The sequence below is a fragment of the Nematostella vectensis genome, chromosome 10, assembly GCF_932526225.1.
Source record: "Nematostella vectensis chromosome 10, jaNemVect1.1, whole genome shotgun sequence".
In the NCBI taxonomy this organism is placed as follows: domain Eukaryota; kingdom Metazoa; phylum Cnidaria; class Anthozoa; order Actiniaria; family Edwardsiidae; genus Nematostella; species Nematostella vectensis.
This window is the reverse complement of record NC_064043.1, coordinates 9,092,009-9,107,682: the sequence shown is the minus strand read 5'-3', so window position 1 is coordinate 9,107,682 and position 15,674 is coordinate 9,092,009. Positions and strand designations below refer to the sequence as shown.

The following is a 15,674-nucleotide window of genomic DNA, read 5'->3' as shown; positions in this document are numbered from 1 at the left end:
ACAGCAAATTAAATGAAACTCCACACACACACATACACAAACAGCAAATTTAATGACCCCCCCAGACACACACACAAACAGCAAATTAATTGAAACCCCCCCCCCTCCCACACACGCAAACAGCAAATTTAATGACCCCCCCCACACACACACACACACAAACAGCAAACAATGACACCACCACACACACAAACAGCAAATTAAGTGACACTCCCCTCCCTCCCCTCCCCCCCCCCCCCCCACACTCACACCCTCTCCCTGCACCGCTACGCAGGTTGAGTGGTAGTTACCAACTTTAGCATCTGACTACACGCCTATATTTCGACTCACCCTTGCGGGCTTATTTCTCGGCGATAGTCCCGAATATATTCGTTTTATACACACACAGACCTATCTCCGCCGATGGAGCCGAGAATCTCTATTACTTCTATAGGTCTAAGGGGGCTAGCACGGTATTTTAGGCTTCCGTGTCATCGAGAGAGAAATCGTCTTCAAGGGTGGGATACCTGTTTTTTTGCTCACTGCACACTGGTAACGAGAAACGCAAAATCCCCAGCACTCCCGGTGTAAGTAGTTTACGGTTAGCAGGCTGTTGCGTGCCGTTCCAGACGAAGTGAAACAAAACATCCACATCTTTACGAAAACACATTGTTAAGCTTATTCTCTGAAAAAGAAACAAAAAAAAGGTTGGTTTACTTGAAGGTTACTTACTTTTTATGGTATGAGTAGCTTGAGCTCGGTCCACGTTTCAAATTGTTCCTTATGTTCGCAGGTTGTTTTCATTTTAGCCATCGCATTTCAAGTTAAAATATTCGCCCTACTTGATGTCCTAATTTTTCTTTGTATCTATGACAGGTCTAGGGTCCCTCGACCAATCTGGTTGAGTGTGAGGCGTTGTCTGTGAATATTCGAGAAGCAAAGACGATATGCAGAGCTGAGCATGCGGGCCTTGCGTGTTGATTTGTTGTTTGTGCTGGTTATTGCTTAGTGAGAGAAACAAGAGAGAAATATCAGCGATTAGAGCCCATATCATCGCATTCAAGCAACGGGCGGCCTGTTTACTCTGCTTATGGACTTAACCTTTTTGTATTTTGCCAAAACAAACTGTGTAGAGAACTGTTTTCCCGCTTCGCGGGTCTGTTCTTTCGTTGTGGGCGTGAGCTAGTCTGGGGTTTTAGCTGACTTTTTCAAAGCTTTTACGCAAACAATAACATACAAAATGGCGGACCAGGTAGATGCTGGTGTTCCGGATCTCGCTGGGGCCTCCAAGCAAAAGCTGGAAGAAGTTATGACCAGCCAGAGCGAGCATGCCAAGCAATTCATTGATCAAAACTTCGATGGAATGCAAACTTTGATTCGAAACTTGCGCACGTCAGCGTTCAAAGGCCTCACTGGATTTGCAGATAATCTAGCGCACAGGAGACAGGTGTACGGGTCAAATGAGATGCCATTAGCCCGGCGAAGAAGCCTATTCCACTTCCTTCTGTACTCCATGAAGGACTGGATATTGATAGTGCTTGTGATAGGTGCTATTATATCCTTGGTATTAGGCCTTGTCTACCCGGAGTCATGCAAAGGAGTTATAAATGGGGAGGTGGCCTGGTACGAGGGTGTTGGAATACTGGTCATGGTGATACTGATGATATTGATCTCGGCACTCAGTGACTACCTGCGCGATGCTGATTTCCGCTGCCAACAGAAGCGTGTCCACATGGAGGAGAGAGTTACTGTGATCCGTGACAGTGGTGCCGTCAAAGATATCCTGAAGTCTGAGCTTGTTGTTGGCGACCTATGTCTGCTGAAGGCTGGCTCTCTGGTTGCAGCGGATGGTGTTGTTGTCCAGAGCAGTGATCTGGTGGTAGATGAGACACTGTTTAGCAGATCAGAGCGCCATAAATCTGTTGAAGATCCTCTTGTCTTTGCCGGTACTCATGTTGTGAAGGGAACTGGGAAGTTTATTGTGTTAGCTGTTGGTGCCTCAACACAAGCCATGATGCAGCTACGTCTGGGTGATCCAGCCTCTCCAGGAATTGAGCTTCAGCCAGCGCCAGCAGGGCCAATCAACAACAAGGGTAGTCAGAATCTCCTGGAATTTAAGAGACACAAGGAAGAGAATGCAACACTTGAAGGGAAAGTCAACCGTGTAGCTGTTGCGTTAGGGTACATTGGTATTGCTGTTGCCCTCATTACCATGATTGTAATCATGGTTCATTTCAGCGTTACCAACTACTATACAAATGAGAAACCTGCAAAGCCTGAAGATGTAAACATGTACGTGCGTGCTTTCATCATGGGAATGGTCGTGCTTGTTGTGTCTGTGCCAGAGGGATTACCGCTTGCCGTCACCTTTGCCCTGGCCTTCTGCACCAAGATGATGTATAACAAGCAGAGTCTGGTTAAACACATGGACATTATAGAGACCATGGGGAATGTCAGCAACATTTATTGTAACAAGACAGGAGTTTTGACAGAGCATAGGATGCGAGTCGACCGAATGTTCATTGCTGATCAACTGCTTGACGGGGACCCCAAGGTGTACAAGCACAAGATACCCTCTGAGCTACTTGATGACTTGTTCAAAGCAATTTCACTCAACACCAGCTACTCCTCACAGATTCAGGTAACTGCACAGTAGTTTCATGAAATGCTTTATTTCTGTCATTTAAAGCAAAAATAGACAGGCACATATAAATTTGTCATACAAATATCATGTTTCTTTCTCAAATACTTATGATAATATTTATAGAACAGATTGGTGTTTCCTTCATATCATGGTTTGCCATTTGTGGTTAACCAGAGTATATTGTGCACACACTACATGAAGTCAAATTTCTATACCACAAGGCTTTATGAGACATTAAAGGATCAAATTACTGTACTTTCCTCCAAATTATTCTTATAAAGTGAGTACATCTGAAATTATGCGCCGATGCAAAAACCCATAATTTCCCTCTCAGTGCATAATTCAGGAAAAAACTAACATCAATGAAAAGGTTATGTCCAACTTTCCATGCATTATACATGCTAGGAATAGAAAAACGGCTAATTAAACAGCATCTGGGTAATTTTAACGTATTGCACAGTCTGCATAATTCTCAATTTTTATCATCTTATTTGCAGAATATGTCATAGGCAGGGATCGCCCTTGGAAGGCCTTTCCAATCTTCCTGTTTATTTAACACCTTTGATCTGTCAACACATCACATTTCTAGTGCGACCCCTTGTTTGAAAAATCAGAAAAAAAAATCCAATTTGCAAAACATCAAAGAGGCCGTGTAGCAGCTTTGGAGCTGGAAATTTTTTAAAAGTTTTGCTTGCACAATAGAATTTGCAACGTAAAATGTTAACAATTGTCATGCGGATGAAAACCAGAACACATTTTGCATATTTATAGAGTTCATAAAGCTCTTTGCCTGGGAGCTCTTCGTAGCCTTTTTCATGATGAACAGACACTAATTTTTCCCAACATTTTATCCAAACTTCGACCCAAGGTATGGCGATTCAGCCTACTTCACCCAGCTTTATGGCCAAGGATATAATATAGGCAGTTAAAATTTCCCTCAAACACCGACAGCCAGTCAAGCCGTACAGGCAAAAACTCCTTTACCATCAATTTCTAGTGACCTGAGAGGGGAAGAGAAGCTATGACTAATGGCCCAAAGAGGAGCAATGCTGCCTCGTCGCATTATGGATGGAAATCTGCTACTGAGTGTACGGATTAACATATCTGTTGGCGCGAAATATTTTCTTTGACATGTGCGACCGCAATTTAGAAAAAATATTTTTCCTGTTGAACATTTCTGAAAACTTTTGCCAGAGATTTCATCAGAATTCTAGTGACCCCTGCTATTTATTGTTGTAGCATAATTTCTGGAGAAACATTCAACATTACCTTCTGCAATGCATATTTTTTTTTATCTCTGGACAGGCCAAACCGCCATGAACTCAAAGTAATTTTAATCAATACCTTTTGAGGTTCATGTTATTATCATGTTTTTATTGTTTACAACTGTCCAAAATTTTCCATGTGTTTCTAGCCTGCTGGCCGTGACCACCTGCCTGTCCAGGTGGGCAATAAGACAGACTGCTCCCTATTGCAACTGATGCTGGAGATGGGTGAGACCTACCAATACTGGCGTGATGATCACCCTGAAGATCGCTTTGTCAAGGTGTTTGCTTTCACATCCGAGAGGAAATCCATGACGACTGTCTTAGAAAAGGAGAAGGATGGGTTCTATGTCTACACTAAAGGAGCAGCAGAAATACTTCTTCCACGATGTACTTCAACTATTACCACTGATGGAAAGATGCGGCCATTCACTGACGAAGACCGTGAAAGGTTACGCAAGGAAGTGATGGAAGAAATGCATAAGCAGGCACTGAAAATCCTTGTTCTTGCCTGCAGAAGTCTCAGTGATTCAGGTATATATTGATTAAATCTTGATAGTCAGACTAGCATGATTAGCCAATAATAGATAAAGGTCACATAATAGTGATCATGTTGTTGCACTAAAGTTTTTCACAAAGTTAGCATTTGAAAGGCAAAATAAACATTTTTTAGGTGTTTTCCTGCAAATATTGTAAAACATTTTATTTGCAATAATATGGACTTTAAGTGAGTGAACTCTTTTTCTGATTGAATCTTCCTGCACATGTGATTGACAGATTTGATCTATGAATTAGCTATTTTCAGCTATGATGGCTCATTTCCACCACCTATTTTTTTTATTGGGTTATGGTTAGGTTAAGATTCTAGATTTAACTGGCTCAATTTACTACCAGTCCCTCAGACATATACATCTTTCTTAGAGACAACACCCTGGTTCAACAGACCTCCAATGACATTTTATATGTAATTCACCCCCACCTTTTTCCCAACGCATTTTCACAAACATCCTTTACAAAAAATACTGGTAAATCAGTGTGTGTTTTTCTGCATGATATTTAGACAAGGGCTTGTTAGATGATGAAGCCAAAGTATTAGAGGACCTGACTTTGATGGCTGTTGTGGGCATCGAGGACCCTATCAGAGAAAAGGTAAACAACCATCAACCCCTTCTATAGCAATGGAAAATTGTTAGCAGCTTCAACTTATTCCATCAAGTAGCTTTGCAACAATAAAATATTCTGTGTAGATTCTCAAACTTATAGCGATTTTGTTATTATAAGGTTGCACTTGAAAACCCATGTGTTATGTAACCTAAATTCCCTCAACCCATATGTATTATGAAGCAAGCCAACATATTCTCTCGAGGATACTCTGATTGCACCTTATCACATTAAAGTGTTATACTAGAGGGATTTTGTGTTTACCTTTTCGAGTAAAGGGAAAAAAATTCGGTTTCTGCTTTCGGAATTACATGATTTTTTTTTTCTGTTGCAAATCCCTCTCCTGTTCTGTTGTTTCTGTGCTTCCAGTTATTTCTTGACTGTAATTTGTTGTCTTCACCAGGTCCCTGAGGCAATCTGGAAATGTGATAGGGCTGGTATCAGAGTGTGCATGGTTAGTGGAGATAGCATACAGACAGCGAGAGCTGTTGCTGCAAGAGTTGGGATCCTCAAACCTGATGAAGACATCTTGATGTACACTGGACAAGAGTTTAACAGCTACATCAGAGATCCTGATGGAAAAGTGAGTCCAGCTATTGCGGATGCCCCACACCCTATTTCCAGAGATTTTTCGTGAATTTTATCAAGAAGTATAAGCAGGGCTTCTGGAATTACGCGCTTGTGCGGAAGCACGTAATTTGGCTTTCTCCGCGTAATCCACAAATTTCCACGTAGTCCAGCGTAATTTGGCTAAATTTTAAAAGACAAAACATTTAAGTGCACAGCTGATGTGTTCTTTTAGAGTTCTTACCTCTAGTTATTTCTCGTAAAAAAAAGACAGATATCCTTCGTAAGAGTGCGATAGGCGCAAAGGCCTATGACTAATGATAAAATACCTTTTTTAATTGGCTGGTGGCTAGGAGCCAATGAAAACTCGCCTAAGATATTTTCGCGCAAAAAATAACCCTTTTCAAGTTATTTCGTGCTTTCCTTCGGTACAAAATGTAGTTTGGGCGTAACAGTTGATACTCCGTGTAATTTAGCATGTAATTCAGTAAAGAATCCAGCAAAATTTTGATTTTTTTAAGAAAAATAATTTAGCCCGTAATGATTGATTTTCCGCATAATTTAGGGCGTAATTTAGCAAAGAATCTACATAATTTTGAGTGTTTTTCCGCGTAATTCCAGAAGCCCTGTATAAGAAACTCCAGTAAAATATAATTATGCTGGTCCCCCTTTCCTTAAATGTTTGCTCATATGGTTTGCTTCAGCCCCCTATGAGGCAATAAGAGCTACAGTATGTAATACTTTTTGGTTTCAAAGTCAAATTTTGGTGTAATACTTGAAACCCAGACCTACCCCCTTTAAGATTTATTTCGGCATTAAAGATATTTGAGATTAAAAGTGCTTAATTGTGTGTTTTTTTATTTACCTGAAAGCCCTTATGCATTTCTGCAACTTTAGGTTAACACTGACAGGTTCAACTCAATGTGGCCAAAGCTAAAGGTTCTTGCCAGAGCAACGGCTCGTGATAAATACACGTTGGTGAAACATGTCATGGGCAGTGGGGTGAACAGGCAGGGAGAGATGGTCGCAGTCACTGGTGCAGGGGTACATGATGGGCCTGTTCTGAGGAAAGCAGATGTGGGCTTCACAATGGTAAGGAACTCCTCAAATGTATGGTATGACTAGAAAGACGACAGATAACCTGTAAAAAAAACTTGATGGTCTGGGAAGGTGTGATGTAGACATTAAGCTATAAGTCAACACAAGGTTAAAAAGTTAGTGGGTCAGCTCCTGGAGTGTCTGGCATTTTGAATCTGAATGAGTAGTGTTCACCATAATTTGGAAACTTAAGAAACACAAAAGCTTTCTCCTAAGAATGGTGGGTGGGGCACAATACAGAAACATTATGAAAATATTGGGGAGGTGGGGGGGGGGGGTGGGGCACATGCCCCCAGTGCCCCACTCCCTGCTACGGCCCTGTATTATTATCAATCAAATGTCTTAAAGCTCTGTCACGATATTGGTCAAAATCACTGAAAACAACATCCTTGACCAATTGCTATTGCTTTGTGCTGTTGATAAGTATTTTGATGTATTACTTTAAAATATGGAAGCATGGGTGGGTGTGTTAGCCCATCAGCCTCTCACCGCTGTGGCCCAGGTTCAAAATAGGGATTTTTTTCAGGGTTCCTGCCTTGATTCGAATTTGTGTCACAAGTGAATTGAAGTTATTCTCCCTAGTTTTCAGTCTTCTCGGATAAGGACACTAAACCGGTGGTCCTGTCTCTTCAAGCTGCACTACACTAACCTGAACCGGAGGGACGTAAAAGAACCATTGGGGACGCAATAAACCCTCTGGCAGTGACCACCCTCAGTGACAGTGCTTACTAACAATACACACAAGGGGGCACTTGATGTGGAGCCCTAGCTCTGTTGTGCCTTCCGCACCAGTGTAGCTGGTGGAAGTTAGTACATATACAAAATCGCTGTCTTATTTAAACTATGTCTCTCTGGCAGCTGGTCATGACAAACCCAAAAAAGAATCATTTTACCACATAAGTAATAACTTTAAACATTCCGTGTGTAACTACTGTTGCTTTTCAGGGTGTGTCTGGATCAGATGTGGCCAAGGACAGTGCGGATGTCGTCTTATTGGATGATAACTTTGGCAGCATTGTGTGGGCGATCAAGTGGGGTCGCAATGTCTACAACACAGTGGTCAAGTTCCTGATGTTCCAGTTCACTGTCACATGGTCAGCCTTTATTGTTGTGGTGATTGGAGCATGCGTCACAGGGGTATGTGTTGAAGTATTCTGTCTGCAATATTTCGCTGATGTTTGTATGTGGTCTTTTGTTGTCCTCTGATTGTTTCATCATTACCATAAAAACCTCTATGGTTTATACTTTGATAGCAATTTATTTTAATGATTTGCAGCTGCCCTAATCTGCTTTCAAGCCTTTAAATAAAAAATCAAACAAATATTTCCGTGCTTCTATAGTGGCTCTTAATAGAGTGTGGCATGTACTTTGTTTGAATTAAATTAGTACGCTAAAGAACTCAATTTTTATCCTACTGTTGTCAGTTGGGCCAAGTAGTACTGGCATTTTTCTATCCTTGTGTTAAAGCCCTTGGACCGCATTTAACCCGTTATTGTGGGCGTTTTCACCTGGTGTTCGCCTCGTACCAACATAATTATTTCCTTGTAGCGGAGCCCACTTGGGGCGACCCAGTTGTTGTGGGTGAATCTGATAATGGATTCCCTCGCCTCGTTGGCTCTTACGAGGGACTTCCCCACAGATGACCTATTACGTCATCAGCCATACGGCCGTCATAAGGCTCTGATTGGCCGAACTCTCATCCGTAACGTGGTCGGTCACGTGATCTTCCAGCTCGTGGTCATGTTCGTGTTGATCTTCAAGGCTCACGAGTGGCTGGACATCAAGGTACAATACATGCGAAATGATCAACGGTGCGAGTAAGTAGCCTGCTAGCTGGCTCTCATTCGGATTTATTTGGAAATGTTTTTTTTTTTAAATAATGGGAATTCTGTGGCGCGCGTGAAGGCCGAGGTGCGCTGGGTCGGGGGTGCGATCCACAGAATTCCCAATATTCGAAAACAAAACATTTCCGAATAAACCAGAATGAGAGCCGGCTCGCAGGCTAGCGAGTAAGTTGTGATTCTACTTGCTAGCAGTGTCGCATATGGGGAACTCTTTTATAGTAATGACTGGTGTTGAATGTTTAACACATGTTTATGTGATCTTCAGAACTTGCACAGCTTATGACAAATTTATATGAAAACGATTTATGCAACGCTTTACAGTACCCAAGACAGTCTAAATAAAACGTGCACGATAGTGTACCTAGGATAGATTTGGTCATCCTGTCAGTCACCATTTTGTCATCTTACAGTAGCTAAACTGTGTTTAGCTGTGTTTGAGACATTTTTTTCGATACCTAGGATAAATTTTCCTTCTCTGTAAGTTGTCATTTTGTCGTCTAAGTTCAATTCCCACTGCGAGATTGGGATTGAGTTTGATTCGCTATCGCAATGTTTTCGATTAGATATATCATTATTGAGTATAACACTTCGTTGTTGTTTTTTAGTTTTTATGTTGTTTTTTTTTTTTCGATATTTCTTCACATTATTGGTCTCGCAATATTGAATGGAAACTAATGCGTAGCTGACTTTCTTATTATATTGAATAGAAACAAAAGCGAAGTTGTCTTCTTATTTTATTATTATTATCATTTTGTAAACAATGAGTCAACTTCTTTGTAGGACGGTTTCCAGACGGATACAATTTGTCAGCCGACCCAACACTCGTCACTTGTCTTCACCACTTTCGTCTTCATGCAAGTCTTCAACGAGATCAACAGCCGCAGTGTACACGGGCGAAATATGTTCAAGGGAATCCACCGAAACATAGTGTTTATTTGTATCTGGATCGCACAGGTTTCCATACAGGTGAGCGGGGAAGACCATTCTTCGGTGATTCTTGCTTGTGTGTGATTGAAGAGGATGCTTTACCATTAGCATGTTCCTGGCGTTCATACCGTGTTTCCTTGTACTCGTAGATTAACTGTAAGAGAGCGTGATATCTATATTATTCTCATACATGTCCGTCACCACCAACTATTGTTTTCATCGAAAATGGTCTTTATCATAAGCAGCATCGTTGTCATCATCATCATCATGATCATTAGCGTCATATTAAGATACTCATAATCGAGTTGTTCTCACTGATAATACGTTTTACGTCATTAACTCATCAACATTGTTTTAGTCGTTTTCAACATCGCTATCCTCATGATCCCCTTCATTGTGGACCATATTTAATGACCCATCACCAACATGTTACTGATAGAAACATGATTTACCTTCCTTGCTTTTGATCTTTAAATTAAAATTGCCACTAACAAGCTAAGCTAAGCAATGGGGGGATGGGGAGGGGGAGAATAACAGGCAATGGGTAATAAATATAAATGAACGAATAATAGATAAATAGATACGATATCCCTGCGTTAACCCCTTTCCAATATCACGTCCAGGTGCTCATAATTGCGCATTCAACACTAAGGACATGGATTTAATTCCTTTTCCCATATCACGTCTAGGTGCTAATAGTTGAGGTCTTCACCCGCGCATTCAACACTAAGGACATGGATTTAATCCCTTTTCCCACGTCACGTCTAGGTGCTAATAGTTGCTAATAGTCGAGGTCTTCACCCTCGCATTCAACACTAAGGACATGGATTTAATCCCCTTTCCAATTTCTCGTCCAGGTGCTCATAGTTGAGGTCTTTACCCGCGCATTCAACACTAAGGACATGGATTTTAATCCCTTTTCCCACGTCACGTCTAGGTGCTAATAGTTGCTAATAGTCGAGGTCTTCACCCTCGCATTCAACACTAAGGACATGGATTTAATCCCCTTTCCAATTTCTCGTCCAGGTGCTCATAGTTGAGGTCTTTACCCGCGCATTCAACACTAAGGACATGGATTTTAATCCCTTTTCCCACGTCACGTCTAGGTGCTAATAGTTGCTAATAGTCGAGGTCTTCACCCGCGCATTCAACACTAAGGGCATGGATTTAATCCCCTTTCCCATTTCTCGTCCAGGTGCTAATAGTTGAGGTCTTCACCCGCGCATTCAACACAAAGGGCATGGATTTAATCCCCTTTCCCATTTCTCGTCCAGGTGCTCATAGTTGAGGTCTTCACCCGCGCATTCAACACTAAGGGCATGGACGCCGAGCAGTGGTTGTGGTGCATCTTCCTCGGCCTGTCCGAGCTGATCTGGGCCCAGGTCATCTACACCTTCCCAAAGACGTGGCTGCCGCTGTTCTTACGATGCGGGGTCACGGGGCACCCCAAGGGCCGGCACATCAACTGGATCAGGAGCACGTCTCGTGTCGATCAAAAGGTAGATATTAGATCTATCTAATGTGGTATATGATTTATAGTATGAAGGTATGACCCGATCATGAGCACCTCTCGTGTCGATCCAAAGGTAGATATTAGACTTATCTAATGTGGTTTATGACATATATGTTATTTACCAGCTCGGCCTTTGGCCTCGGCCAGTAATTTCAAGACCTCGGTCACGGTATTTCACGATACGGACCGACTCTTAGCTGGGAAATAACATATTGATTTTTTTCCTCAATAGACTTTCAAACTTTGTTCACCTTACGGGCTTACGGTTGCACGAGGCGAGGTTTCGCTTCTGACTTTCGTCGATGCTCTTGAAGATTTTGTTCGCTCATGATCATTCAATAAACTCCATTTTGTATTTCCACACAACGCTTTTTTTTCCTGCAGAAATACAGAACCTCCAGAAGAAGACATTCTCTGAGTTTTGACCAACAATTTTGTAAAATAATTTAGTCCATATTGATACGTCGTTCTCAATTCGAATTGATCGTAGAAATGTCTTCTTTCGCTTTAAATCCTCTACATACGATAAGATATATTCACTAAAGAACTTCTCTTGAATGTGGATACGTTTAGCTGGTTATGCAGATAGATTACTAGAGTGATTTGTCGTTTTTCTTCTTTTCAAGAGACGATTTGCTGCTTTTTCTATCCCCAATAAAGTTTCAGCAAACTTAAAATTATGGCGGGAAATTGTCCAAACACAGGGAGTTTGAAGCCGATTTTTCGTAAAGTCAATGATTCTAGATAAAACTAGACGCTAAAGTAGCGTTAAGTCGGGCTAGCTGCTTTTATTCATGATACGTTTAAGTTGTTAGATTGGGATTCTGCTTGGTTCTCTATCACGTTGATGTACAGCACGAGGTTTGTTTATGACACATTCCACGGCACATTCAGAGGCAAGAAACTTTGCAAATCGAGACCTCACACATTGTTTGGACATATAATCTTTATTAATTGTATTTCATCAACAGACAATTGTTCAGCTTTTTCAAACGAATTACAATCATTTTCTAACGACGTTAAAACACTGTTCATAAATTGTTGTATTTTTACACTAACTTACGAGTGACACGAGCAAGATATTATAAACACTGGCGACTAGTATAAACATGCTCAACAAAATCACCTTTTTATTCAACAGTATTACGAAAATATTACAATAAGTAAAAAAACTAGGTTGTTGTTTTCTCGCACTTCTTGTTATTCGACCTTGGTCTCTTTGCACGACATTGTGCTGCTTTCTATAACTTGTGAGGACTTCACTTCAGTATAGTTCGTTTTGTCACTGTCATTTGTATTGTCATTTGTGATATTTTTGCTATGATCATCACCGATCTCAACTCGTTTTAGCTTGTTTTTAATATTAGACATGTTCGATATGTTTAGACAGTCCTTAAAACGACCCGGGTCGAAATGTACGTACATAAACATATTTTAGTATAGTGTGGGTCTATCGCGGACGGCGTGTGTATTTGCCGTATGAGGATTGAGCGTCTTGGCAGGCAATTTCCCCAGCATGTTTGTAAAGTATTCAAACAGCAAATCACTCCAAATGCAGTCTTTTCTTCTTAGTTCGATCGTCAAAGTGACAGCTAGCAAATAACAAATAAAATGCCGTTTTAAGGTGAAGATCTATAAATTCGGGAGTAAAAATCCAGTTTTCGATTTTACAAATCAACTCACTATTTCGGGCTTTGGAGGCGAGCGGTCCGGTATCGCGGGGTCCGGATCGTAGGATACCGGACCTCACGAGAGCCTATCATAGCGCGATTTTAAGGATACCGGACCCCGAAAAAGATAAATGACTTCATTGTATGAACCACCATCTGCTGAATCAAGAGCAGTTCTCTAGGTAGATATCAGAGATATCTAATGTGGTAGAGCTTGTTGTGTAGATCTAATGTAGTATTTTTTTTTTCTCGTTTTGATCAGAAGGTAGATATAACAGATATCTAATGTAGTATGTGTTATGGATAGTGTATAGTTTATTACACATATGCTTTCGTCTCGTTTGATCAGAAGGTAGATATAAAGGATATATAATATGCGCACGCGCTTTAATGTTTACACTGAGCTGAACTACTTTTCTTCGCCAGGACTCTGGTCCAGCGGCTGCGTTTAAGCTTAATGTGGCAGACCACCCCCCTCCGCCAGCGACCCCGACAGGGGTAATGCCGATCACACCTGAAGACGAGCATTGGCGCGGCCCCACAGCTGCTGACGCGCGCCTTTGATGGGTCAGCGGCTATTCTCATCCTGAAGACGAGAATTGGCGCGGCCTCACAGCTGCTGACGAGCGCCTTTGATAGGTCAGCGGCTATTCTCATCGGTTCGTGGAATAGCATATGAAAGGGGCTAACTCGTCACGACTTTTAACTTTGTGCTGTTGTTGTACATCTACCTAACTAGTTTTCATCACAGAAAAAGTAAGCAAAAGAAAGGCACGAGGCACTGCCGGATTTGAGACATAACCACAGTAGATCTGGCATACATTTCGCTGCTCCGAACAAAAATGTTTGTCCCAACTTGGCCCGTTTACGTGCGCTGTGCTGTAGAGTACTGAAGCACTCGCGAAACGAGTCCTGGGTTGGTAAAGTGTAACTCTGAAGCACGCGAATCCGCTAATTACTCGTTTCCTTATCCACCGATATTTAGTCCTATCATTTATAGCATAAAATTTGGGTAACAAATTCAGATAAGGTATATATTTTCTAGGAAGTGTGGTTTATTATATGCTCAGGCTAAGATGTGGGACTAAAGCGTTTTGTATTTCGACTCGAAAAGTTTTGTTTTCGGGGTTTTGGGATTTCTGTGGCCCGCTAAAAGCAAGAGAAGAGAAGAGACTAGTCCAAAGGATTCCCATAAGCCCGAAAACAGTACTTCCTGAGTGAGCCCACTAGAGAGTAAGCTTATGTATTGAGTAGCAATTAGGAAAGGCACCTCAAGCAACGACGACGATAACGTGGACGATTACGGCGAAAACAATAGAATTGGATTGATTATGTTCTGTCTGACACATCTCAAGGCTGATTTAGACGAGCACAATCTAGTCGTATGAAACCTACCTACGACGACATGTTTCAGCCAAAAATTGCACACTACGACTTGTAGTCGTAGTCGCATTCTAAATCAAAATTTTAGTCGCTATCCACCAAGTCACGACGCAACGCTCACGTTTCACGGCCTATCGAGCTTACGCACGTTTGCCTTTGTAAAAAAAATAACATTTTGCTATTGTAAAAATAATGTCCTTAGTTTATTTCCATATGTTTCGAGCAATAATGTGTTACAACTATTCCATTGTTAATAGGTTGGGATTTTTGTCCTTCCCGTCGTCGTTGTCCTTGCTTGAAAAAAGCCAGCAAGATAAAAACTGTGAAGAAGTTAACATAATATGACTCAAAGTCAAATAACATATATGTAGTTTTATAGACGTTAAAATAAAGTGCCCTTTTATGATATGATATTCTCGGCCCCGTGAAAACGAGACGCTGTCATAGCAGCGCTGGCGCCATTTGCAAACCATGCAGGGGTGTGTCCAGAATATAACGCAGGATGGGTTCCAGAATAGTACTTTACTGACACTGTTAATTAGGATCAAATCGGTATGTATCCTTAGCTATGGTAACAGATCACTTGATCCGTCTAGAAACTCTTGTTATCCAAATGCACACGTCTCCATCTCGTCATATGGGCAGAAGGGGGACCCCTCTATCCCCTCCCCCCCCTTGGGTACTGGCCTGCCATGTTGGGAGGTGATGTCAAGTAGTTTTTGTCTTGAGATCAACGATGCTCCATCAAAGCGGCGTTGTTACCAGTTCACTTCCGGAGCTCCGACGGAAACCTCAACCGTTAAAAGACAAAATAATATATTAGAATACGAGATATTTAACATGCCATCCGCTCTAAATTATCAATCACCTCCTCAAAGAAACTTGCAATAGAATAAGTTGAAATATTTTTTCGCGTTTCCGTTAAAAAATCATCGGAGATTGTTATGTAATCGACCGGAAGTAAACTGGTGACAATGCGGCTTTAAGTTGGCGCTGTTTTCCTAGCCATTGCAATCAAATTATATATCGATGAAGGTGCAAACTTCTTCAGCCTTATGTGAAGAATTAAGTAAGCTTCCCTCTCAAAGACCCGAAAGCTAGATCAAGTTCTAGTGAATTGTTTTAAATATTTACATACTTTGAGATAAAGAATAGGTAAAGAGTAAAACAAGGCCCTAAAATAATAGAAAATGTACCCTTCAGGATTCCTGAATCAACGCGGAATACCTGGCGCTTCCGAAAAGTGGGGTCACTTTTCGCTCGAGAGTGCGATATTATGTAAGTGTTAAATACCGGAGGCAGTTCGTCGTATAACAGCCTTGAGGCGCAGCCCTTATTACATGATCTATACCTAGTAAATAACAATTTAAAACTCAATAATAATGACTTTTTTGTGTGTGAAAAATCAAGGTTCAGGTTTATTATTGACTTGCAAGAAAACATAGGAGAGTTATGGTGGTTGATTGTTCAAATTTGAAAAGCTCATTAGATCAATACTGTAAACAATCAAAATTAACATTCAGACAGAGCGGGGCTGCTCCATGCACGGACTCAATTCCCAAAGGTGATGTTGAATTGCAAAATTTTCGTAACTCGGAGTTTCAGTGTGGGCACCCTGCAAGA

General features: G+C 41.3%; 1 protein-coding gene across 1 annotated transcript; it reads left to right on the top strand.

Annotated features, from left to right (window-relative positions):
* The first annotated feature begins 848 nt into the window (after positions 1–848).
* Positions 849–14,462, top strand: LOC5513588 (plasma membrane calcium-transporting ATPase 2). Its single transcript, XM_048733485.1, has 10 exons — positions 849–2,620; positions 4,038–4,422; positions 4,949–5,037; positions 5,453–5,632; positions 6,514–6,708; positions 7,660–7,851; positions 8,263–8,499; positions 9,339–9,524; positions 10,760–10,984; positions 13,095–14,462. The coding sequence occupies exons 1-10, from the start codon at positions 1,220–1,222 to the stop codon at positions 13,230–13,232; spliced, it is 3,228 nt and encodes a 1,075-aa protein (XP_048589442.1). The 5' UTR covers positions 849–1,219; the 3' UTR covers positions 13,233–14,462.
* The last annotated feature ends 1,212 nt before the right edge of the window (positions 14,463–15,674 follow it).